The sequence below is a fragment of the Branchiostoma lanceolatum genome, chromosome 11 (genome assembly GCF_035083965.1).
Source record: "Branchiostoma lanceolatum isolate klBraLanc5 chromosome 11, klBraLanc5.hap2, whole genome shotgun sequence".
Classification (NCBI taxonomy): Eukaryota; Metazoa; Chordata; class Leptocardii; order Amphioxiformes; family Branchiostomatidae; genus Branchiostoma; species Branchiostoma lanceolatum.
This window is the reverse complement of record NC_089732.1, coordinates 2,176,525-2,203,060: the sequence shown is the minus strand read 5'-3', so window position 1 is coordinate 2,203,060 and position 26,536 is coordinate 2,176,525. Positions and strand designations below refer to the sequence as shown.

Genomic DNA, 26,536 nt, shown 5'->3' with positions numbered 1-26,536 from the left:
TGTTTGTGTGAATGTGTGTGTGTGGGGGGGGGGTGCTCTTGAAAATAAACCTAAAAATATGACGTTTCTCCTGTCACTGAATGCTTGCTCTCAGTTATTACTTCATACAGCATTTAATGACCTTCATTGATGCTGAACTATATATGTTCATAAACCTAGCTACCTAGACCTTCGTCCTCCCGTTCTTAGTGGAAAATCTGTCAGCTGTAGCGTCTCTCCAGGCTTATCGTTCCACCGCCGCTACCTTCACTTCATTCTAGCCGAGGCCCATCTTCTCCAGAGCATTGATTATCTGTCTTCCCCAATTTTTTGATGACCAGTTTGCCCCCTTGAAATCTTATTCAATTTGACAACGATCAACGGGTATTCACTACTCTACAAGCAGAGGTTTGTGGAAGAAGATCGTGACTTTTTATCATATGCCCCGTTCAGTTGTCCGCTCCCCCCACCCAAGAGTGGACAAAAAGTGTGGCATATAATAAAAAGGTCACAATCTTCTTCCACCAACCTCTGCTTGGAGAGTAGGTGGTTTTATGCTCGCGGTTTTCGCGGCGACCGTTTCACCGCGAGCTTAAAACCATCGCGAACATTTTTGTCCAATACTAAAGCAAAATGTGACTATAGCGCTGCCGCAAACTTAAAAAAAAAACCCACCGCAAACACTCTATTTTGGCCTTAGCCCCTCCCCCCCCCCAAAAAAAACACGCGAACTTAAATGCCTTTACAGTATCGTATCGGCTTGTTTTGAACACAGACGAGAGAAAAGTCAGTCCTGTCTATCGTCATTATTCTGCTGCTTTATCGTCAGAAGTTCGCCGAGGTGAAGGACATTTCTATCTGATGTCCTTGTAGAGATGAAGGACACTGATGACGTCTGTACCAACGTCACCTAGCAACCAATTACAGCAAACACTATGACAACGGTCTTAACAAAAGTCCAAAACACCCGCCCAAAACTACCAGACCTGTTAAGTATCTACAGAGCAGTAGACCGGGGATGGGAGAGAGTGAGAGTGAGTGAGTGAGACAGGAGAGCGCCATGGGGAGGTCGTTCCGGCGCTTGTTGATCCTCCTGGGAGCTTACATCATTTACACGGGCCCGTGTGCGGGTGAACTAATGGATTACGGTAAGCTGGGTGTAAAGCTTACCTGAAACTGGGTTTATTTTGCCGCGTAGTAAATGAAATAGCATCACATCGTGTTCTCGTGTTCTGCTGCGTCAGCGGAAAAGATAGTCAAAAACTATATGCCCTTCGATCTTAGATGAATTTTGCAAGCTAGATTTATCCCAGAATCTAAAAAGTGTCGATGAAAACGGAAAATGTCACATGTGGCAGCTGAATGCCAGCGGTGATGTGTTAATAAAGGAGTGAGTATGTTTGAGAGTGTGTGTGTGTGTGTGTGTGTGTGTGTGTGTGTGTGTGTGTGTGTGTGTGTGTGTGTGTGTGTGTGTGTGTGTGTGTGTGTTTATGTCTGTGTGTGGCTGTGTGTTCGTGATTCCGGGTTTTTGTGGTCAGCATAACTCAAGTGCCCATGAATAGGTTACGATTATATTTGATATGTGAGCAGGTTTTGAGAAGACAGAGGATAAGGTCGATGGTATGTGACCTTGGTACTTTAGCAGAACTTCCATTAAAAAAGCTCTTTTGACCTGGACGTGCTATGGTCTTGATTGTTTGGTGGTAGATAGCTTGTGATGTAAGGAAGAAGTAGTGTAGGTTTGGAGACCCTAGCCGCCAGCTCTAGAACTGCTGGGGCGGTTTTGTCAAAATCTTCCAAGGAGCATTACTGGAGAAATGAACAATTCGTTTTTGCATCTTTTGACCTGGATGTGCTATGGTCATGATTTTTGCGTGACAGATACCTTGTTGTTTCTGCAGAGCGAGACGCGTGCGATGCGAGGGTGGTGGTGGGAGACAAGTACTACACCGTTGTGGACGACGCCGAAGTGACGTTCGACCAGGCTGCGTCCACCTGTGCCAGTCTGGGGGGCCGGCTGCCAAACTCCCGATACTATAGTTACTTCAAAGCCTACACTTTTCTTATGACTTCCGTTGAGTACCGGTACCCATTTAGCTTATACTGTATTCCCGTTTATGTCATGCCTGGGCCTGATACGGGTGTTCCGGACCGTGTGATAACTATCCGTATCACATAGGGTTCGGGAGTTGTATCACCGTGACGGGCTTTCATAGAATATCTAGAATGCATTTCGAGCGCGTCGTCGTGAATTCAAATACCGGATTCGGAGGTTGGAATCCATGTTGTTGCAGTTTTTTGTTCGAGGACAGAAACTCCCTCAACTTCTGGCGCATTCCGCATTGAAATGTGTGTTTTCTCCGGTGGGCATGACATAAATAAAATACAACACGTTGTATTCCGTTTCACCCTCGGTCCCAGCCCTCCCGCGGGTCGGATCGCCCTCAGACCGTCGGGCGATCCTACCCGCGTTCGGGCTGGTACCTCGGGTGATACGGAATACCCCGTGTTGTATTCTATATTTACACCAGTCAACGAAAGCGAGTAAGAGCTAAAAAGAGGTCTTTTAAAATTCAGAAAAAAATGTTGAAATAGCTTGCTTTGGTAACTGATTTTGGAAGCATACCGAAGCATATATAGTAATCAGATAAAAATGTCTTCGTGGCTGTTTCAAACATTGCCCGAGGTATAAAGTTGTTGTCACATTTTGTTAACTCGCATGGTAAATACACAATCATTAGTCAAAGAATGGGAAGGGCATCTGAATGTATTTCTCCCCCCCCCCCGAAAAATCCACCACATTTGGACTAGAATTGAAATAGCGACGTCCTATTTCTGATCGCATCAGTCAGAAAATCGGAACTATAAAAAAAACAGCATTGCCGAAAATTTAATACGCCGATTGTTTTTGTGTAGAGACGGTTCCCTTGTTGGCTGGACATCAGAGGAGACGCGGGTGCATCTTCTGTGTGGAGGCATTCCGACGGAACGGAGATGTCATTCCGCAGCGGGTAATATACCTCAGTTACTCTTCTAAAGGGGGACGCAGAGATATAGCCCCTGTCGGGCTCTGAAGTTGCAACCTCCTTAGCAGGCCCCACTCGATCGGTACGTTACCCGCATCGGCCCTGCAATTCCAAGCCGGTATTCTGGCTTCTGGCGACGTTACTGACAATTGCTCATGAATAATTAATGAGCTAGCCTTATTTGGCACAAACAGCAGTTATTTTGTTTTGAACCAAAAGTAGCGATGTAAGACGTAACCTGATTGGCTGATAGCTTCCCTGCGACCTTTGCGGTTTTGAACAAGATGAGCTTGTGCAAAGCCTCTGATTGACTGAAAGCTGTTTTGGTGCTGACGTCGCCAGAAGCCAGAATACCGGTTTGGAATAGCAGGGCCGATGCGGGAGGTAATGTACCGAGCGAGTCGGGCCTGCTGAGGAGGGTGTGAAGTTGGGACAGGGGGCCATCACTCACTCTACAGTCAATGCTCTAACTTTGGGGCGAGCCCCATGGGACTCCCAGTGGTTATTTCTGGGCTAGGGCGGGCGCCCGATTAATCAAGCAATATCAGCCAACTGTCGTTGTTTTCAGGATTGCGCTCCGATTGAATCCGGCGTATTGTTAAAAATTTCCTACAATACCTTGATTTACTGTCTTGATCCCTTCAGAAGACAAAATGGCAGGGCCCTTAATGACGTCATCACTCTCCTTTATCGATAACCTTTATTGCACATTCATGCCCTACATATACAAAAGTCTTAGCAAATTACATATAATGACACTGACAGGACTTCTAATACTTATCTAAAACGTTGGTTCTAAAACTACACTAATACAATGGTCGGCTTCTTCTCGTCTCTTTGTGATGTTAGAAATATACGTTGAGATGAATTTATTTAATGTGAGTATGGTCAAAACGCATGAGGTAAATACATTTCTAACTTCTAGACATTGAAAGTGTGGAAACGTTCCCATAACATAATCAAAAATAATATTTCTATCATTGCTATATAAACTACAATCTACAATAAAGTGGACTTCATCTTTTATCAACAGGTGGGGAATAACTGTAGCGTCTGAGGATGATCCCACCAGGAGATGTTCGGTTGGACATTATTCCGTAGCTGTTGCTTCGTGCCAGGACCTTTACAACTTTGGATGTGAATTCGACTTAGGTGAGTTCATATGTTAAAACAACAACCTTTCTTTGGTCGAGCCCCCCTCTCACTGGACCCGCGGCACGCTGACGGCGTCGCTGCGGCCGATCGAATTGAAAAAAAAACTCAACGAATTTCATCGACAAAAAAAAACGGATCTTTTTAAGCTTTGTGTGTTTCTTTGTCTTTTTGGTAATACTTGTACGTTTTGAATGATATTCCCATTATAAAGTAAAGGGTAACACAAATCCAATGTAGGACGCAGTTCAGGACGCAGCGACGCCGCCAGCGTGCCGGGGGTCCAGTGAGAGGGGGTCTTTACAGGTTATCTCTCTGTGATGTATAACTTAAGCATCAAGACATATCGTCTATAAAGTCGGTTTTCAATGTTTCCTCGGAGGACCCCCCAGACATGCATGTGATAGATGATCAGAATCAACGTAAGCAAAATGATATAAAAACTTAGTGTTGGATACCCGAAATAGGACAAGAAACGTAGCATCAACAACAAGTAAGTATATATATATAAATATATAAATAGATTTTTATATTTGTTTTCCGAAAACATTACATATTTTTTATATCATTTACCTGGTGACATGTCATCGTTCATGCAGAAACTGACGCCCCGGGTTCTCCATGTTTCCCCACGGTTGTTCTGGACACAGGGAGTCGACCTTACGAGAAACCGTTTCAACTCTTGGGAGCTGGGGATTTCTCTACATATGGAAGGTATGTCAAATATCCATTATTTAACATTAGAGTAATGTCGAAAGTAGATTTTCTTGTAATTTCTTAACTTAGTTAGTTGAATGGTCCTCATTAGTATTGCAGTATTTAGGAGGAAATGTCCACATCATTACACCATACAACATGTAAAAACTGATCTTCCAACCAACACATTTGGCTTACGACTGCCTATTTAAATCAAATCTGGTGGTTGTAGACTAGTTTGCAAAATAATCTACAACGCCACTGGACAACAAATGTTACAATCTTGTTCCTAATATGTAGTATCGTTGACCTGGACTGTCCTGGAGACTACAACATCACCTACAGGTGGAAAGTTCGGGAAGAGGAAAATCGCCGGGATCCAGATGTACCCCCTGAACTGACCATGATAGGAATCTATGAAAAGTACGTTCTCTTGATAAACTGCACATGTGATCCCATGTTATTCTCCAAGCAGAGGCTTCGATCGAGAGGGGTAGTTTTGTCCGGGATTTCTTACGTTAGAAATCCCGGACAAAACTACCCCTCTCGATCGAAGCCTGAGACTGCTTGGAGAATAATCCCATGTACGATGATGATGTACCTAGAATGGTTTATTGGAAAACTTACAGGAACTGACAGTGGCAGTCAACTTCATGACCGAACTAGGGTCAGATTTACAAAAGTACCAACATTAACCAACTGGATAAAATCGTCTTAAGCTCGATACAAGCAGTATATCCAAAGAAAACGCAATGCAAGACGACAACAAGGGCACAACAGTGCGATATTCAGGCAGAGCGTACATAAGCCGTACGGCAGTACATACATGTAAGATATTTCTAGCTCGTTTTAAACAGATGATATACACAACTAGAGTTCCACGACCTCATACCTTCGCCAAATGATTTTAACCTTTATGACTGATGTATTAGGAGTGTTTCTCGTCAATTATAAATCATACCAGTTGATTGTCTTAAAATATAACATGTCCAAAGTATGAGCTTAACAAATTATGAGCTCAACAAAGAAGGTTATGCTAATATTTTTCATTAATTATGCAAACGAGGCCCTTATTAGCATAATTTGATTCAACGATGTTTACATTCACATAACGTCCCGATGCCAAAAAAAAGTATTGAATGTATGAAATTGCCGTCATTTGCCAGTGTGGAATTAGAGAAGTTACTCATTAAGTATGCAAATTAGCCCACATTAGCATATTTTCTATCTATAAACATTCCTCTCTTCCTCAGTTACAATTTGAATAGTGATATCATGGAACAAAGCGGATTTTTAAATTTGCCTCATTAATTATGCAAATAAGAATCTGATTTGCATAACAATTGTCCAATCATACTAAGCATCACACAAGCTATCTACATACCAAAAATAATGACCATCCATCAAGCCCATCTTGTTATAGTATTTCCTCATTAATTATGCAAATGAGGTCTTCATTTGCATAGTTCATATCAATTAATATTCCTCTCTTCCTCAGTTACATATGTCACATGTTTCAGAGTCCTATCATGGAATTTGGCGGATGTATAAACTTTCCTCATTAAGTATGCAAATTAGATACTGATTTGCATAAGAGGTGTCTAATCATGTACATCATCACTCAAGCTATCTACCTACCAAAAATCATTACCATCCATCAAGCCCTTCTTGAGTTATTCCCTTTCAAAGTCAGACGCAAAACCTGCTCCTGCAGTTCCAAAAAAGCCGCTAGGGGGCCCAAACCCACACCACTTATACTCTGTCCAAAGAGCTATCTACCACTCAAAAATCAGTTCCATAGCATGTCCAGAACACGAGATATCAAAACAGGAAGTTCCGCTGCAGTACCGTAAGAAGCCGCTAGGGGGCCCAAAATCTCATCTTTTTTAGGTCTCATCAAAACCTACCAACATACCAAATACCAAGACAATCCATCCAGGCGTTCTTGAGTTATGATGGTCCACTACAAACAGACAAACAGACAAACAGACAAACAGACAAACAGACAAACGCTACCCTCTGCATAACCTTCTCGGCGAAGGTAAATATTCACATAAAATGGCATACGTTGTTCATCACGTCTACAGTTCATTCCTTTAACTTAGTCACCGATTAGATGACACTGGTTACATATCGTTTGGTTCCAGTGGGCTGTTGGGATCGTGCAGAGCTGCGGAGTTGTAGCCTATTTTACAATGTCTGTCTCTAAGCCATAATTTAAAAAAAAGATTAGAAGTACCAACTAGCGTTCCACGTGGGGAAATAGCAATAGTACCCTTTTTATTAATGTAATTGTTTTTGTGCTTTTGTCCCTTTTTCTTCATGCTTACTGGAACAGTCACATTAAGTACCATGACAACGTGATCCTGATTCCCGGCACCACACTGCGCGCAGGCAAATACAGCATCCGGATGTGCATCTCCGTAACGCATAGGGGTGGCGTAACCGTGACATCGCTAACTACCTGGATTGAGATCAAACTATCTCCTATCAACATCTTAATCCTTGGAGGGTCCAGGAGGTGAGCCACACCAATCTAATTTCATCATCAGCATCACCATCTTTGTTGCCCCCAGATGACCCCGCGATTTTGGATACGTGGCTTATGTTTATATTTTTCCTGAACTTTGTATTTCCTCTAGCTCTGTTTGTATTATGTGTTTTTGTTTCATTTTGTGAAATGCAATAAAAAAAGAGCACTGGTCGCGTGTTTTCCTGCCGTCAAGGTCTCAGAGTGGCGGCTATCTGATGGACACCCCCGCACCTGACAGCTGTGATGCGGTAATTCTCGACCCAGATGCACAACCTGAGGAATACTTATCTGGCACACGTAGCGGATCCCGACGCCTTTATTTAGATCATAAATGGAGATGGACCTGTCGCCGCCCAGACGGTATACATGTAGTTCTATTCATTTATTCATTTATTGATTATTGACTGGTAACCACCAGTATATCATGCATTGCTACCGATTATAATAACTTTATTGCAAGTTCATGCCCGAAGGCTAATTGCAGACAAACAAGTACATGGAAATACATGGGAATCGACATAGTTATCTAGGCTACAATGAAAGTTCTTTGTTAACTAAGGTTGACTATGGTTGGGTTTGACTTCTTTTTTGAAGGCAGTGGAAAATGAAGAGACCCACGTTTTGTATCGTAAGTGGGTTGGTTGATTTTAGTAGTAAGATTGATTTTTGTAAGTTAGTCAAATGGTGAAACCTAGGGGAATTAACGGAAGCTGTTTTATATAATTCGTTTCTTTCGGCGTCATATAGAGGACATTGGCAAATAAAATGTATTTCATTTTCCACTGCGTTCATTGTACAAAACTTACACATTCTCTCGTGAGCAGGCAGCTTTTTATATCTGCCCTTTTCTATTTCTAGTGGATGTGCGCTAATAGATTATTAGCCTCCATAGCAGGGCCAAATGGTTACGGGCTGTCTGCATAGACGACCCAGCACAAAAAGAAGTCATCAGCAAAAGTGTATTAAAAGCCCCCAAAAGGCCAAGAGATCCTGCTTTTGAGGCTAATTAATTCTATCGATCTTACTTCTTTGACTCTGTGTACGCTTGGATTCAAGAAGATCCATCGTCACTTCAGAACAAGGAACAAAAGTAGACATAGGTATTGTCTCTTTTTTTTAATTTAATCTTCCATTGCCTACAAAAAAGAAGTCAAACCCAGCTTGTCTAGATATAGCCAACAGTCGTAGTTAGTATATAGTAGCCTATTGTTACAACAAAGTCAGTCACAGTTTACTGACACATGTATGTTTCCCCTATGTTTCTACAATGTATTTACAATTAGCCCACGGGCATGAACTTGCAAGAAAACTTCAATATTCATCTTTAGGAAGAGGCTGCGGCCAGGTATTTGCAGTAATAGATCATGGGAGCGGTACATATGACAGCGGTCGCGTCGATAATAACTCTCCCGTGAAAGCCACATCAGGGACCTTCATCCTGAGAGCTGAGTATCCCCAGGCGACAGAACGTGTCTGGCTACCGTACGAGCAAGAACTGACTCTGATTCACCCAGGATACCCCACCTGCATGATAAGGTAACAGCACTCTCATTGAATTTTTATTTTTTTAAATTTTTTTATTCCAACATCAAAAAAAGACAATACATAGTGATGCCACACTCAAGCAAACACGCTTATCTAAGCGGCATCACTAAACACAGATACAAAACATGTGGCGAAGTATGGTACGGGAACAATACAGGAACCGAGGTGTAAAAGAAACAGTAGTACATATGTACAACAAAACAAATATTAGCTTAATTATGGAAACGCTTAGTATGTGATATATACAATTGAGCTACGGCTAAGATTTGCGCATTGAAATTTGAAGATAACAAAGGAGATCCATTAAGTAAAAGATATACAAGAGCATTATCAGATAAAGTATTAATTTCTAACATAGGTATATTCAAATTAACAAGACTGTCAAAGAGGCATAATCGATGATGAATATAGTTAGGGCAGTGAATTTAGATATGTAAAGATATTGTACAGACACATGACAGACATAGGCAGATTTTATTGTAATTACTGATGTCAGAGCACGCCGTTGTAGCCTTGGTGGCTATCTATAGCTAGAGTGATCTTATGTTGATGTACATACACATGACAATTGAGAATTTGATTGACTCTTATGATCATCGGTGCTAGATCATTGGTGTTAGAACACTCAGATGTAGTCAAAGTCAAAAGATCTTTATTAGCATTTTGCAGACATTCAAGATAACAGTCTGAATTATAGCTAATTTGCACAAAATTGATTTAAAATGTTCATAATTTTCAAGAGATCAGCAATACAATTATAAAATACATATTATAGTACAGTACAGTACAGTACAGTACAGTACAGTACAGTACAGATAATACGAGTGCTTGTAATCTATCTGGAGGTGTGCGACATTAAGGCTTAAAGAGATTTGTTGTGGAGCAGCGTTGCTTGGTACAGAAAAGATCTTTTAAGTCTCTCAGTTCTACATTTCGGCAGTGAAAGATGGTTGTGGTTACGTAATGTCCTTCCAGTTTCTTCTTTCCTGTCATTGGTGATCACTCCAGAAGTGACGTTTCGCCAGCTGCTGCACTGATTGTTGGCGATCACACGGTCACCTTGTGCTCTGCCAGACAAATAGCTGTTAATCCAGGCTAACATCTTCGAGGGCGTGCCACGAACGGCTAGGTGCTGAAGCAGTATTCCGTGGTCGTAGGCTTGGTAATTATCTATAGCTAGAGTGATGTTATGTAAACGTTTATAAAAATGACAATGGTGAATTGTTTTGACTGTTATGATCCTGGGTGTTAGCTGTAGCCGTGAAGACAACTGCAACTACCTGGCCACCAAGAGTCACGAGCGGCTGAGGCTGTGGACGGAGTGCTGGGCACGCTACAACAGATGGTTCAAAGAGGAGGGGCTGAGACCGAACCTCGCCTTGATGGGACCGGAGCACTCCTTCTACTGGAGCCTGAAACAGTTTCCGGAGGGGTTCAGCGGCATTGACTGGGGGAACGACACTCTGACGGGCAGGGAGCAAGAAGAACTGATCATTAAAGACCATATATTCACTGTAAGTGCTGCTTTATGTCATCATATATCTATCTATCTCTCTCTCTATATATCTTCATCATATACAGTAGCTATCAAGCAGTGTGTATAACTAGTGCTCACCTTCTATCATGTCTGTTACCTAGTGTGTTACCTAGTGTGAGGTCAGAACAATGAAATATATATATATATATATATATATAGTCGCGTTGATATATATTTCAATGATCCCAAATTTCCTAATACAGGTAACCATTCAAACGCTGCTGAACTAGTTTTGTTTACCACTCATGGTATGATGTCATGATTTTGATGCTTACGCATTACGTTTCTCTCAGGTTCCAGGAGAGTACATCTTACGCCTGGACATCCTGACAAACGGTGTTCTCTGCACCGCCGGAAACTGCAGCTATGCAGAGTGGAAGTTTTTCATCCAGGGCCCGCCTGAGAACGCGCGTGAACCCGTCTGTGCTGCCGACATATCAGTACCTCTGTCCTCAGGTAAGGGCTGCGTTTGAAAATTGTAAGGTAGTGTGGTTGGAATTTAGCCTGAGTTAGTTTCTAGTCAGTTTTCCCGGTCAACGTTCTTGTCAACGTAGCAAACCTTGAAATACGATGGTGCTAAACAAGGCGGACGGGAGAACTGGCGCATTCCCGTCTTGTATGACAGCCAACGAAAGGGGATGTCACTCCGCAAAAAGGGCGGTATAACCGCGTCTTAACGAAAGCTTGTCGACTGATGATGATGATGATGAAACAAGACGATTAGGGACGTTCAGCTGCAGCACGAAGACTCAGACTAAGTGAACTCACAGCTGGTTCTTCGGCTTTTCTCACGTCAAATGACCCACTATTTTAGACATGTGACTCCAGTAGCGGGTCAAAGGTGCCTAGGAGCCTGCACCACCCCCAATCGCCCCTCTCCTCCCATCTCTTGTTTCGGTCGGATGTTGATATACTGAGAGTAAGTCGCCTAGGAAAGATATTAGACCCCTCGTCTACCTGTACTCTCCCTGTTGTTGTACGTTTCAAGAAGTATAGTGACAAACTGAACGTGATAAACCAGTCAGACACCCTATTAAGGAATCAGAATGTTACACTAGATCAACCAAAAATCTCCTATGAAATTCCTGACTTGGAATATGTACTTTTAAATTTTTGCAAAATTTTACTCCGTGTTCCGAAAAGTTCTATAAATGCCGCCGTAAGGGGTGAATTAGGAGTATTCCCATTAGTCATTGACAGTCAGACACAGTTGATCAAATACTGGCTAAGATTGAAGAATTCACCTAATGACAGGATTGTTAAAAAAGCATACGACACTTCAGTCGAAGAAGAACATGACTGGGCTACTCACGTTCAGGACATATTATGTAGACATGGGTTCCAAAATGTTTGGCTTAACCCCGCAGTTAATGCCAACCATTTTGGAAACATATTCAAACAACGTCTGAAAGACACATTTCTCTCTGGCTGGAGGGAACAACTTAGAAATTCTAGTAAACTCCACACCTATTCTAAAATCAAAAAGCACTTTGGCATGGAAAAATATTTCACATGAATTCATAATAAACTGTTTGCAACTAGCATAACAAAACTGAGAATCAGTGCATATTGCTTAGAAATTGAAAAGGGCCGACATCACAACACACCAGCCACTCAGAGATTGTGTCCTACATGTAATGAAAATATTGCAAATGCATTTCATTTTGTGATGAATTGTCCATCTTATAGTAAAGAGAGTGATGCGATGTTACAGACAATTACTACTAAGACAAACTTCACCCTATCTGGTACACAGAGCGATATTTTCCATGTACTGTTGTCATGTCCGACTCCTATTTCCATCTACATAGGTCAATTCCTCCATAAATCATTGCAAAAGCGAGACAGGATTACCCATACATGACTATATTGTAACCCATATACTGGTTTCGATGATATTTTGTACTTAGAATTGTAGGATAGTTTAGCTTTTAGTATTGTTGATTTGATGACATACATTGAACCATGTGCGATTAATATTATTGAGCAATAAAGTTCATTCATTCATTCATTCATTCATTCATTCATTCATGTTTCAAGAAAACCCTGACATAGATATGACATTAAAGTTAGTAGCTTTACTTTGCCCTATCAATAGGAATGACCTGGAGACTCCATAGATATCTATCGTACGCGTGTTAGACTTGTTAAAGTGTTAGACATTGTAACCTTGTACTAAATGTTTATCACCACCCCGACAGTCGAGTGCAACCGAACACAGCCGTACAGCGAGCTGGACACGTCATGGACCGGAGAGGGCTGTGAATGCCGGGAAGTCTCCAACCTCTGTACCGTAAGCCCGACGGATGGGATCGCCCTGACCACCAGATTCGACTTGGGCTGCTTAGGTATGTTAACTTCTTTCCGCAGACCCTACATCCTTTTTCACAAACTTTTAAACAATTAGAAAGGTTTTGCATCTCTTGTTCTTGGTATATAGGTGGCAAGGTTGTATAGGTGGCCAGGTGGTCTAGAAGTTCTGGGTTAGAATTATGATGTGCTCTTGGGAAAGGCACTGTACACACATTTTCTCACAGGGACTCACGAACAGTCGAAAATGAGTAGAAAGCTTCGGTTAGTGACGTCCTCTTGGATGGACTGTTTGAGGAAAGCCACTCCTAGAGCACTTTTAAGATCCCTTCGCACTTATTAAAAAGATCGTTTCTATTTTTTTTCGCTAGACTTTGAAGGTGTCGGAGCGATTCGGTATGAGTTCTACTACAGAACCAGAGCCACAGCTTCAGTCAGCACCCTCTCGACTGACTCCGAGTCAGGACATTACAACTTACTGCAGCACGGAATGGTGAGTGTAGGAATGCTTGTAGCACAATGATCGTGTGAAACTTACTCATCATGTAAATATCTCATCCAATACGAGTTCTCGTGGTTTTAAGCACTGATTGCCAATAAAAAGCTGTTTAAATAATTGTAATTGATACAAATAGGCATGTTACGACGTAATGGCCCATACAAAGTATGGTTGATTCAAAATTAAAGCATCCCTGTCGTATGGAATTATTCTAATTGAATCTTTATATTTCCGTGCTTTGTTTGAAACAGTCGCCATCGCCACTTCCATTCAAGCTGCCGTCCGGTCTGGCGTCTGATGACTACAAGGTCTTCATTCTGGTGGAGATGTCCGACCAGGAGGGAACGACAAAGACTAGTGAACTGGAGCTGACGGTAAGGGCGATATTACGATAAATCAAATCACCAGATATGGAACAAACTCCGCAATGTAAATACACCATGAATTTAAGAGATTACACTAAGAGTCTAGATTTGCCTTTGACACTGAGGTAGATTTTCTGCCATGGAAATTATATGTCAAGTCATCGTATATGCAACAAAATTCGCAATGTAAATTAAACTATATGAGTCTAGCTATGCCTTTAGCAAATAATTTTTTTCTACTAATGCATTTTTTTTTGCTATTCATACGTTTCTAACCAGGACCTACTTGTTCTTTTCTTAAAGTATTGAATTTGAGATTTCTTGATGCAATTAGATGATGTTGTGGATGCGGGGCAATGACTGGTGCCATTCTCTGGCTATTGTCAGAATTATAAGAACTTGCAGCGCATAAAGATAATGATGATGAAGATTTGTTGATGTTGAAGATGACGTTTTTTATAATAATGAGGATAATGAGAAATGCGGACCATTGCAAAACTGTTAAAGAATGATATCCGAAGATTTTACAACACTATAGCTGAACATAGTATTATTCTCTTGTAGACAACAATGTAATTTCTACCAACCAACATCTTGGTAGTCTTCTACCAAATGGCTGCAATAATTCGGTCCCAAACTTAGATGAGTCTTCATCTTACCGTTCTTCATGTAGTTTTGATATGTATGCATACTTATAACAGGTTCGGCTGCCTCCTTTTGAAGAGCTGCTCACCGCTATCGACGCCACCAACGCTGAAGTGGAGACCGCCATCCGCTGGGGAAACAAAATGGAGGCCGTGCACTTAAGTACCATCATAGCGGCAACTCTCAACAACATCCGCTCAGAAGGAGCTTATGGAGTGGTGGACTGGAGGGAAGTAAGTGTATCAGTCTTAGAATGAATGGCTCTTTCAATGTCACTAACTTTAGAGTAAGAATGAACCAAATGTGTTGTTGACTGGTGTGAGGTACGTCAAGTGTACATACACGTTAACTAAAAAGACAGTGTCGTTGGAGGCATCAAACTGCCAGTTTAAAAGTTGTCGTCACATTTGAAAATTTTGTGTCAGTCTTTAAAGTCGATCATATTGTAGTGACCCTTCTGCAGTAGAACCACCTGGATTGTGGCCTTTTTGGTGGTTCCTTGAGTGGTCGCTAAAGACAGGATTGGATATATACTTGATAGAGAGAATTAAGGAGCGATTACAAGAAAAGAGGAGAGAAAAAAACAAAAAACAAAATACAGAATCTGAGATAAAGAAATGATGTTCTATTTACACTTCTTTGATTTGGTACGAATATCATCGACGTACATATAAGAATATAATCAACTGTATACTGTAATATATCAAAAGGTAGTCATCTTTTTGCTCACAATAACTCCACAGGCACGACAGGCGATCATCTATAACGTTGGGAGAGTTCCTATAGAGAACGTTGAATCCGTCATCCAGTCCTCCGAGTCCCTCATTCAGGCCACTCACTATGACGACGAGGTCACGGCAGACGGACAGGTACACAATTCACCTGATTTGACGTCGTCAATCTCGTCATAAGTGTTGGGTTAGACCCGTAGAAGGGACGTTGACGTCACGCCGTCAGTCTCATATTTATGTAGAGTCACACCTCCATCATGTTAAAGAACCCACCACCCTTTCAAACGACCGCAACCTTTAATAGCAGTGCGCAAGTCGGGCTTTGAACTCTCGATCTACTGGGGCAGTCTTGCCCATCTCTTCACCAAGCACGCCATTTACTAACACAATTGCCGTCTTCTACGTTTGGTCAACAGGTCAGTGCAGCCAAGCAACTCCTCCACATGGCCAAGTTCATGACTCAAAAAGTCACCACAACAAATATGACACAGGAAAAAGTCGAGAGAGTTGCTGGTATCATCATGACAGGTTAGCAAGATAGAGCGTCCACGTTTTCCAAAATTGTGGTCTTTCAATACATTTTGATATCGCCAACATACGTCGACCCCCAATCCTGAAAAATTAAATTGTTTTCGTTTCCTTTGGGTACGTCGTCTTGAAAGACGAATTAAGAAAAAGCAGTATTTCAAACACCAGTAACTTGGTTAAAACATTTAATCTCTTAGGACGTTAAGTTATTTCTATGTATGTGTGTCATTTTTATTTATCTTCCAGCTGCCTTCAATGTCTTTAAAAGTTCTGAAGTTGTTGCTGGATGGAAACACACCGGAAACGGGCCACCTGAAGACGCGAATACGACGGAGTCGACTTTACTCAAGGTAGAAAGCTATACCAATTCATACTTATAATCTTATTGTCTTGGGTAACAAGAATATATACTATACTTGAGCAATAAAGGTTTAAACTTGAGCAATATACAGAAGAAACTGGTTGAAACTCACAGTCGCCTGTTCCACAGTCGACCGATACCGATGATGATGAATATATGTTTTCCTTTGTATTAACGTGACTGTGACGTAAGCCTGTTAAATGGTCAAACCTGGAAGTTGTCGGGTAAAATATAAATGTAACCATATAGGATCCCACTGGAACATAGATTTTCGACAATTATCCTCTATCTGTTTCTGCTCGGAGTTGTATTCTATGATTTTTCATAGTTGGTTCCCAGTCTTCTCACTTCTGCGGCAATGAAGCCAATTCCTACCATTAGGGTTCCAAGTCAGCGCTGAATGTTGGTTTCCTGATTATGTCCTAACCATAATCTGCCTCGCAAGCTGGGACATAGGAAAGGGCCCAACAGCAATAAATAAGGAGCTCAATTTTGACCTCACCTTCCAACCATGACTATGTAAGATACTATCCGTTGTTCTTATACCTTCCCATTGTTTCCGCTAAACAATATTTTGATTCTTGTTCTTCTTCAGAATCGAAACGCCACGACCATAGCTTTTCGTGCCATTGATGAACTCACTAACCAGATTCTGATGGGAAAAGTACCGCGTGAAGTCGTGACAATGATATCATCGGAGGACTTTCAGGTGGGTGTACAAACTAGCATGATGATAAGAAATAGAATAAGGCATGCCAACACAGTACACATGAAGTGTGGTCTAAAGAAACAGAGATGAGTGCCGTCCTTCTCATCGTGTGTTATTGCAAAGACTCTTAATGTTGGTACTGCGTAAACTTATTTGTAGATCATATAATCTTTGTAGTTTAGATCTGACGGAATGATCTTCTTCGATACACATTTAGGGTACAATCCTCCCAGAATCTTAATGTCTAGCTTTCTGGTTCGGCATTGGGGTGCTTAACCGGTTCAAGCTCATCTAGTATTGGCCTTTCTCTAACAGACGTTATTTCTGATTAGCCGGCCTGTAGCTATCTGTCTAGGTCGGCTGAAATTCCCCGGGGCAGTCCTTAAGGCGTAGTCGGTAGATGGTTCCTTGCTAGCCGAGGGGTATGCTGCCCAGGCTCGCTGGACCGTATGGTGACCAGGGTGCTCACTTTATTGAATGAAGTTCTTCACTCGAGATTCACGAGTTTTTACCGGCCACTTTCAGCCACAGTTTTTCCTTTTACTGGTCTGCAGGTTGTGGTCAACAGGACTGACTGTCCCACGTGGTTCAATAATAAAGATCACACCGTCCACTTCACCAGTTTTGAAGATGGAACCTGGTTCCGACTTCCGCCATTACCAGTCTTTGTGATGGCATACGCACGATCGGTTCTGGTAATCGAAAACTTTCATTGTCCCTAAAAGTACAAACACAAAAAAGACATTCACTTTCTCTAGCAGATTCTGTAACTTTAGGGGGGAAGTCTGTAGAAACATTGCATTTTCATAATTGGAAAACTGCAACCGTCAACACGCATGTGACAAAGCACTTCAATCCCTCTCCCACAACAGTTATATCACTGAAAATACAATTTATATCATCGTTATATGTCTCTCAATTCCAATCCACAGAATAACACGTAAAATACTCATTGTCAATTGTTTGTAACATAAAGATATTCAAACATATACATTGACATATAGAACTGCTAGAATTTGATAATTTAGAAATGCCTTGAGTTAAGTTTTGAAATAAAACCGACACCAGGATATTTTAGAATAAGTTAATCCTGGTTTGTGAATTTAAGCGACGATATTCGAATTGTAGATAACAACATCCATCCATTCATTCATTTATCTATTTGTTCATTCATTCATTCATTCATTCATTCATCCTATCTGACTTCAACGACGATAGAGGATCAGGGGTCGCATTACAGAGAGAGACCTCAAGGAAATAGCGAATGATGAGTTCTGCGTCTTCAATGGGACGCAGGTGAGATGATAAGAAAATAGCAATGTTCATGTCAATCCAGGGAAAAGATAGAGACAGTGGTTGTCATGTACATGTACATGTGGTCATCAATAGCGAAACGTGTTATAAGTAAGATGAATTTTTTACTTAGAAACACACTTCTAGATGCAAACTATGGTATAAATCTTTGCATTCCAATACTTTTATACATTTTACAAACTATTTCACATGATTGATGCTCATATTTTTAAACTTCATAGGTTTTACATAGCCGCTGGAGAAACCCTTTTGAGTATGCCACCAACATCAGCCACAGAGACTTAGGCATAGGAATAGGAGGGCTGCATTTTAGCGACTCCATGGAAAGGAAGGGGATTTCTGGCCTGGAGGAGCCCATAGAGTTTTCCATCCTGAGGCACAACCAGTCTGTGGCAGCTGAGGAGTTTGATGACGTTGGAGTAGGCGGGACAATACAGGTAAAAAAGCTGTTATGTCGAATATTTTGCTTTTGCCGTTTCAGATTACTAAATAAACGGGTATTGTCGTAGATGCAACTAAAGGAAAATGACCTGCCAACGTTTCGGTGGTGCAACGGGGATGGTAGTTGCAAAGTGTAGCTCCGGACATCACAGCTCTTAGAAAGGAATCAGAAGTACTGCCAAAACACTGACCGGTTTTAATTTGATTGCATGTTAAGATCTCAGCAAACTGAGTTTTTCAAGACCTGCTTTACAATCTACAACATAAATATAAAATACCCTTTTCCTTTCAGTACGTCCCTTTCAAGTACAACGGCTCCATCGACCCGGCAGACACGTTCATCTTCCTGGCCCCAAAGGACCCTCTGGTGTCCCCAACCTTTACCCTGTACCTGGCCTACGGCATCAAACCCAACGCGACTCTGTTCGACCTGACTACCACTCTTCCTATTCCTTCTAACATGAGGTATGTTATATGCCGGATGGTACTATCAAAGATTGATATTTTTCTTAAGAGTTGATTCTAACTTTTGAGGCACCATGATAACCATAGGTTTCGATAAAGAAGGCGTAATGAAGATATCATATGCAGGTACACATTCCTAAATGTTGACATTATGTTGCTAAGCATATATATACATATGTATATGTAGGATATTGGAGTTTTCTTTGTATAACACAACTAACCCCTTGTTTCCTGCCAACATCTTGTGTCAGCTACCTTCTTCAGGGCTTTGCTACTAGAACTACCTAGCAACATTTACTTAGATAAAGTTAAATTGTTTATAACGAACAACGAACACTGTAAGCAAGTCAAAATGATTTCTTTTCCTCTCAGCTATTCTCTTGATCTGGATGAAAACATCACCGTGACGTCAGACCCGTACATCTGGCGAGTGCGTCTCGGTGACGTGGACATTTGGGACAGCAATGACACCCACTGGTACATCGGTAAGAACTTGATGCTTTTGGTGATAGTTGCTCTTCTTTCTTTGAAACTTTTTTGGAACATAATTAGGGTACTGGGGTGGTAGATAGGAAGGCTTCGCTCTTTTATAACCTACCGTGACGAATTGACGAAATAAAAACGTCACTGTCCTTTTAGACATCGTACCTTTTTTTCATGGCAGGAATTGTGCCTACAAGTGCAGAAGGAACTGATGTGGGAGGCGGTCTAACAGTCTCATTTGCAGTCTTCGTTGAACCCGTAGAATGCGTGTTCTTTAACGAGAAGGACCATTTCTGGGACCGAAGTGGTTGTGAGGTAAAGGCCATTGTAATTTGAGTACGTTTGAAATAGTGTAAACAAATGAACGCTTAAGTTCTGTACACGAAAAGGAGCACATATAAAGTGCTAGACATGATCAGTCACCGTAATTGGCATGGATAACCATCGTGTACTCGTCGCGTCTTATGTGATTTTATGAAAATGATAATAAAATTATGGCTGCATGAAATTCACATTTTTGACATCTTGAATTCCGCAGGTTGGGCCTCTGACGAGCAGGACCCATCTCCACTGCCGCTGTGACCACCTGACCAAGTTCTCGGGTCTGATGGGCCTGATTCCCCCAAACGAGATCAACTTTGAGCGCGCTCTGGAAGGTTTCCTTCTGCTGAAGAACCTGATACAGAATCCCATCGGCATCATGACGTGCTGCGTCCTGTTCTCCTTCTACATCGCATTGTGTGTGCCCTGGACAAGGAAAAATGATGCCAAGGATCTCGGGAAGGTAACTGAACATGAATGAGAATTTAATGTCCACTTCAATGTCATGAATATCAAGTATTTTGTAGAGAATAAGGTGAGACCTATGGATGTATGTTGTTTTATCCCAGACCACCACGGCAGCAATCTTCGACGACACGAAACGTCCCAAACCTCGCTACTACCTGAGGGTCTTCACTGGACCGAGAGCAAACGCAGGGACAACAGCAAAGGTGAAGACGATTTCTACTTGAACAATTTCTATGAAGTAGAATTTCATTATGTATTTTACACTTTTAAAACATATCAAACCCTTCCATCTAGACATTTCTGTACTTTTATTTTGTCTATCATCTTGCAGCTCTGTGACATCTATCTTATTTGATCGTAGGTGTCCATCATGCTGCACGGGGCGACCAGGGAGTGCGGCCCGTTCCTCCTCCACCAGCCCTACTCCGCCATGTTTGAGAAGGGAAACATGGCCGGGTTTGTTCTGTGCACCGAGACGGACCCAGGCTGGCTCACCCACGTGCGCGTGTGGCACGACAACTCCGGGAAGGAGCCGTCCTGGTGAGTCCATCTCTAGAAATCAAGTGCTTTTCACTTAGAGGATTCGGTAAGGGCATTTCTGCCATAGCACGTTGAGTACGTCTTGACACTGGTCAGGTCTAGCGGGAAGGGCAACACCTCCTGGTGACTGAACAAGATTAAACGTGTAGTTATGAATACAGGTCAGACACTGACTTGTTTGTCTAACGAATGTCTTGCCTCTCACATTTACAGGTTTCTGGAGAAAGTCATTGTAGACGATCTGCTGGATATAAACCACCAGTACTACTTCCTCTGCAACAGGTAGGCTTCGTCAATGATAGAAAATCAAGGGCACGTTTAAAATTCAAAACATTCACTTAGAGAGTACCATGAGCAAATTGCAAGCAATTTAAGACCGGTATGACACAATTGAAAAGAGGATTTAGTATTTGGATGTTGTGTTAGAAGCAATGCACTGTGCCATGTATTGATTGCAATGATTTTAGTATTTTACATACTTTATTCTAGGTGGCTGGCCTTTGACGAGGACGATGAGCAAATTGAGCGCGTGCTGCCTGCAGCTAAGGACGAGCAGCTGGTGGCCTTCAGCACTCTGTTCGCTGATAGAACTGCCAAGTAAATATGACCTGTATTGTTCTGTGATACTTTCCCACAAAGTTGAGAATAGACCCCTTTCCAAATACCGCGGCCATTTTGAATCCAGGGCGCGCGCACGTGATTCGAGCGCGGGAAAAGTCAACACCCGGTAAGACCAAGCCAGCGGTAAGGCGTTCCCAGTAGAAACCAGCGTTGAGTCATCTTCGGCGGCGAGATGTTCTCCTCCTCGGTGAAATCCATCGATATATTTGCATGGCACAAGTAGATGATATTGTTGTGGACACTTGGACTAGATATCGGCCAGTAAAATTGTGAATTTCTGCTACTTTTCCACAGTTTCTGCCGGGATGTTGAACGCGCGCTACAGTGATAAAATGCTGATATGTTTACACCGCGTGCTTGTAATTTCCCTAATAATGTTAGCTAAAGTCGAGAAAAATCCCACAAAACATACACTTTTCGGATCATTTTAGCTTCGTTTAGGTATGAATATAACTCTTGAGCCTTTTGGCTGTCGTGACAATGCCAACATCATCTTGAAATTACGTTAGTTTGAGGGAGGGTCGTGTTTTCTGTGCAGCGTTACATCGACTTCGCTCAGCAATATTTGACATTTCCGCTGAATGCAATCCCACACACAAAAAAAACGTGAAAATATAGGCCTAGGCTTGAGTTCAATGTCCTTAAATATGGCAGCATTCCGGCGGCTTTTTGACGATCTTTTCGGATGCCAAGTATTTAGGCTTGAGGACTCTAAGTACGTGAGTGAAGGTGTGTTTTCCATTCTATCTGACGTTTCTTTAAATCATTTTGCGCGGCAATATTTCAGATATCTGTTGGCCGGATGGAACCCAAAAAACGTTAAATAATATTGACTTGAGGACTGAAGGACCTCCGGCCGATATTTTTCCTTTTGTTGTGGGGTTTCATCCTGTGGAAATCTAAAATATTTCCGCAAAAAGTAATGTAATGAAACGCTACAAAGAAAACACGCCCCCTGCTTCACTCACGAACTTCAACAAGCTAATCTTGGCACTGAAATATCGTCAAAGTCAAAGGAGCCACCGAAGTTCCGTCAAATTTTTATACTCGCAAAGCCCTCAAGCCTATATTTTCACGCTTCTGTAATATCATCCGACGAAAATTAAGATATTACGGCGCAAAGTGAAAACACTCCATCTTCACTCACGTACTTTAGGTTTTGATATTTCAGAAAACTCGTCAAAAGAAGCCGCCGAAATTCTGCTAAATTCCCCCAAAAAATTACCTTTAGCTCAAGCCTACATTTTCAGGTCTTTTTTTGTGGGATTGCATTCAGCGGAAATGTCAAATATCGCTTGCGGAGCGATGTAACAAGAGAGAAAGGAAAAGCTAGACAGAAAAGAAAGAAAGGCTAGACAGAAACACGACCCCCTCTCAACGCGCGTTTTCCCAGGGGAAGTCACAACCGGTAAAATTCTGTATATTTCTATCTAAGTAGCTATAAGGATCCCAGCCCGAAAAGTGTATGCTTTACGGGTTTTTTCTCGACTTGTGAGTGAAGCAGGGGGCGTGTTTTCTTTGGAGCGTTTTATTACATCACTTTTTGCGGAAATATCTTAGATTTCCACAGGATGAAACCCCACAACAAAAGGAAAAATATCGGCCGGAGGTCCTTCAGTCCTCAAGTCAATATTATTTAACGTTTTTTGGGTTCCATCCGGCCAACAGATATCTGAAATATTGCCGCGCAAAATGATTTAAAGAAACGTCAGATAGAATGGAAAACACAACTTCACTCGCGTACTTGGAGTCCTCAAGCCTAAATTCTTGGCATCCGAAAAGATCGTCAAAAAGCCGCCGGAATGCTGCCAAATTTGTACCCAAAAGGACATTGAACTTAAGTCTATATTTTCACGTCTTGTTTTTTTTGTGGGATTGCATTCAACGGAAATGTCAAATATTGCTGAGCGAAGTCGATGTAACGCTGCACAGAAAACAAAACCCTCCCTCAAACTAACGTAATTTCAAGATGATGTTGGCATTGTCACGACAGCCAAAAGGCTCAAGAGTTATATTCATACCTAAACGAAGCTAAAATGATCCGAAAAGTGTATGTTTTGTGGGATTTTTCTCGACTTTAGCTAACATTATTAGGGAAATTACAAGCACGCGGTGTAAACATATCAGCATTTTATCACTGTAGCCCACGTTCAACATCCCGGCAGAAACTGTGGAAAAGTAGCAGAAATTCACAATTTTACTGGCCGATATCTAGTCCAAGTGTCCACAACAATATCATCTACTTGTGCCATGCAAATATATCGATGGATTTCACCGAGAAGGAGAACATCTCGCCGCCGAAGATGACTCAACGCTGGTTTCTACTGGGAGCGCCGTACCGCTGGCTTGGTCTTACCGGGTGTTGACTTTTCCCGCGCTCGAATCACGTGCGCGCGCCCTGGATTCAAAATGGCCGCGGTATTTGGAAAGGGGTCTATTGAGGCATCGAATTTTTCCTAGATCTGTGATACCCTCATTCAGGTTTAAAGTTAAGAATGTACAATGTACAATGTGGCACGTATCATGATAAAAATTTGGCATAATAATAGTTTTTTTCTTCAGCTTTATACTTCTGCATTATAATGCTAGTTGATTATTTGATTGAATGATTGATTGATTGGCTAATTGGACCACAGGGACCTGCGAGACGGCCACATCTGGTACTCTGTGTACGGCCGCCCTGCCAGCAGCCCCTTCACCCGCACCCAGCGCGTCTCCTGCTGCCTGTCCATCATCATGTGCACCATGCTGGCAAACATCATGTTCTTCGGCCGAGGAGACGACTTCGCCCAGCCGGAACCCGTCACCATCTTCGGGTTTGATGTGCAGATCCCTATTTCCTGGCCTCAGGTAGCCACAATGTCAAGGGAGAATCTTCGACCGATCCAATAATGTATTTGCCTCTAAACGTGTGCGTAAAGAGGTAGAAGAAGGTTCTAATCTCTTAATGGTAATGCCATCCACATAGAAGATACAGATTATATTTTGCGACTATATAACATAGACCAAAGAGAATACGTTATATGACATTGTACATTTATCTTTAGGTATAGACACTACATATTGTGATGTTTTCTTCTACAGATTGTCATCGGTCTCCAAAGCGCCGCGGTGGTGTTTCCTGTCAACGCCATCATCATTTGGATCTTCCGGAGCGTCAAGCAGCGTCCGGAAAATACACAGAAGAAAAGTATGTTAAACTTTTCAACTGTTCACCACATACCACACACAAGCAAAGTTAAGGAAAGAGTGATACACAGGGGCAATAGTAATGATAAGAATGCCAAAGACCTTACTGGTTGCATTTCTACATTGTGGTTCTAGATGGCGCTTCACACTGGGGTTTAAGACATATGCCAGCATTTGGCTGATAGGCACCACCATGCAATTTTAAATCATATGTCGATCGCTAGGCACTTCTGCTGACAACCGTGCCATCAAAGAAGACAAATCGGACGGACGTCCTAAACGGTCTTCATCAAAGAACAAACCTGCTTCCACCGGACTGTCGAGCACCGAAATTTATCTGATGAACGTGGAACCGTCATTGCCTGAACAGGTATGTATGTACCTAGATAGTATAAATGTAGCATATCATTATTAAGCTGATGCCCAGCAAATGTATAAGTCACTTCAAGATGATTAGAGGAGTTTTAGATATTTACTATATATATATTAGTCTTAGATCTTTACCATCTAACGTTCTCGTTTGTGTTTCTTATTGCCGAAGGTCCTGAGGGAAGCTGCCCGCACCATGCAAGACGAAGTCACGGAACTGACTTCCGCAGCACAGAGCAAGTCTCAGGGTTACGATTTACTCTGTTAGCAAAAAAAATTAGCTATGAAACTTATGCATCCAAGCAAGAGCAGTATTTCAATGTTATATTCTAAAACTTGTACACCACAACTAGCATCTAAACTCAAACAGGGCTCGCTTATAAAGGAGTGTGTTAAGCACCAAGCGCGCCTACCCTGTAAAAGAAAACAGAAATAGATAAATGAATAAATAAACGGTCATGTTCGAATGTTTGTTCAGTCTTAAGTTTAAATGTTTACTCATCAGGAAGATGTCATTGGACAGTACAAACATATCAAAAGCCTCAAAAGTTATTTAACATCATCTAACCGCTGCACAGAAATACTATGTGAATCGTACAGCTCTGAAAATGTTGATATTATATCAAATAACTGACGTCGACGTCTTTACGATTGCAGAGGTGAATGAGAAGTACGCTGTACTGGAAGATCCGGAGAACGACACTCCAGGGGTGCTGCCGTGGTGGTTTGTCTATATTGGTGAGTGACACTTAGAACATTTCAATATTGATATTGAAATTCTACAGGTCAGTTGAACGGGTTCTTAAGGCGTCTTTGACACATCATGCATGCATGTAGTATGACTGCCATTTTGTGTGAGTTGTTTGATGGTTCTATATGATTTGTCTAAATATTTATTTCCATATGATTGATCTCTTGTATGCGTGTTTTTTACGGATGTTTGTATCCATAGACACCTGGAAAACTGATCATGGGTCCGAGTGTGAGCTCAGCTCTAGCTAAAATGAGCGCGTTTACTTCTATATCACCGTTCTGCCGAGTCATGATAGTATCTGCAGTACTTTCCGTAACGCCCGTGTCCTACCTCTAGATACTATTCTGGCAATGTCTACCCATAGGTTTTTACTGCTATTGTTTTAATCCCAAGGCTTCATCCTTGTGTTCGTGACCACCAACACCGCCGCCTTCTTCGTCATGCTGTACACGTTTGAGTTCGGGCGGGAGAAGGCAGAAGCCTGGCTGCTCATCTTCCTGACGTCATTCCTCTCCGACCTCATCCTCATCCAGCCTGTCAAGATACTCACCATGGCGGCGCTGTTTGCCGTGTTTTTCAAGGTGTGTTCCTGTTATACGTTACTCACACATACGTGATGACTTCCATCTAACCTGTCATTTGGACTTCCTATTGCTGGATATATTGTACGTAATGTAGCTGTTTTAATTTTGCTATTGCATATGTTTTCACCAATGCTATTCGTTCTTCTTTTCACAACTGATATTTGACCTATATTCTTAACGATTTGAACTTCATAACCTAAAAAAGAGCACATGCCGAAGTCTTATCAACTGTTGCCCATTGGCATATATTGGACCATTCTATAATGTTTCCGTTTCATATATTTGCCTGCATTTTTCCAGAAAGCAGATAAAGAAGACGAAGGGAAGAAATTGGATCTAAAACAATGTGAAGACATTGCTAAAGACCAAAA

The 26,536-nt window shown here is 41.8% G+C and overlaps 1 protein-coding gene across 1 annotated transcript; it reads left to right on the top strand.

Moving 5' to 3' along the window:
• The first annotated feature begins 1,039 nt into the window (after window positions 1-1,039).
• LOC136445067 (polycystin-1-like protein 2) lies at window positions 1,040-24,161 on the top strand. Its single transcript, XM_066442921.1, has 29 exons — window positions 1,040-1,127; window positions 1,570-1,599; window positions 1,881-1,978; window positions 2,896-2,990; window positions 4,039-4,157; window positions 4,757-4,871; window positions 5,154-5,276; window positions 10,184-10,445; window positions 10,762-10,924; window positions 12,670-12,816; window positions 13,150-13,271; window positions 13,529-13,651; window positions 14,344-14,520; window positions 15,031-15,156; window positions 15,435-15,546; window positions 15,793-15,896; window positions 16,503-16,616; window positions 17,171-17,311; window positions 17,835-17,912; window positions 18,152-18,367; window positions 18,664-18,836; window positions 19,209-19,321; window positions 19,501-19,634; window positions 19,858-20,103; window positions 20,210-20,311; window positions 20,470-20,648; window positions 20,862-20,930; window positions 21,138-21,245; window positions 23,906-24,161. The coding sequence occupies exons 1-29, from the start codon at window positions 1,040-1,042 to the stop codon at window positions 24,159-24,161; spliced, it is 3,933 nt and encodes a 1,310-aa protein (XP_066299018.1).
• Window positions 24,162-26,536: the final 2,375 nt, after the last annotated feature.

Coding starts and splice junctions, on each gene's coding strand:
- LOC136445067 (XM_066442921.1), top strand. CDS start 1,040: ATGGGGAGGTCGTTCCGGCGCTTGTTGATCCTCCTGGGAGCTTACATC. Junction 1,128..1,569: donor GGGTGAACTAATGGATTACG/GTAAGCTGGGTG, acceptor ATATGTGAGCAG/GTTTTGAGAAGACAGAGGAT. Junction 1,600..1,880: donor GACAGAGGATAAGGTCGATG/GTATGTGACCTT, acceptor TTGTTTCTGCAG/AGCGAGACGCGTGCGATGCG.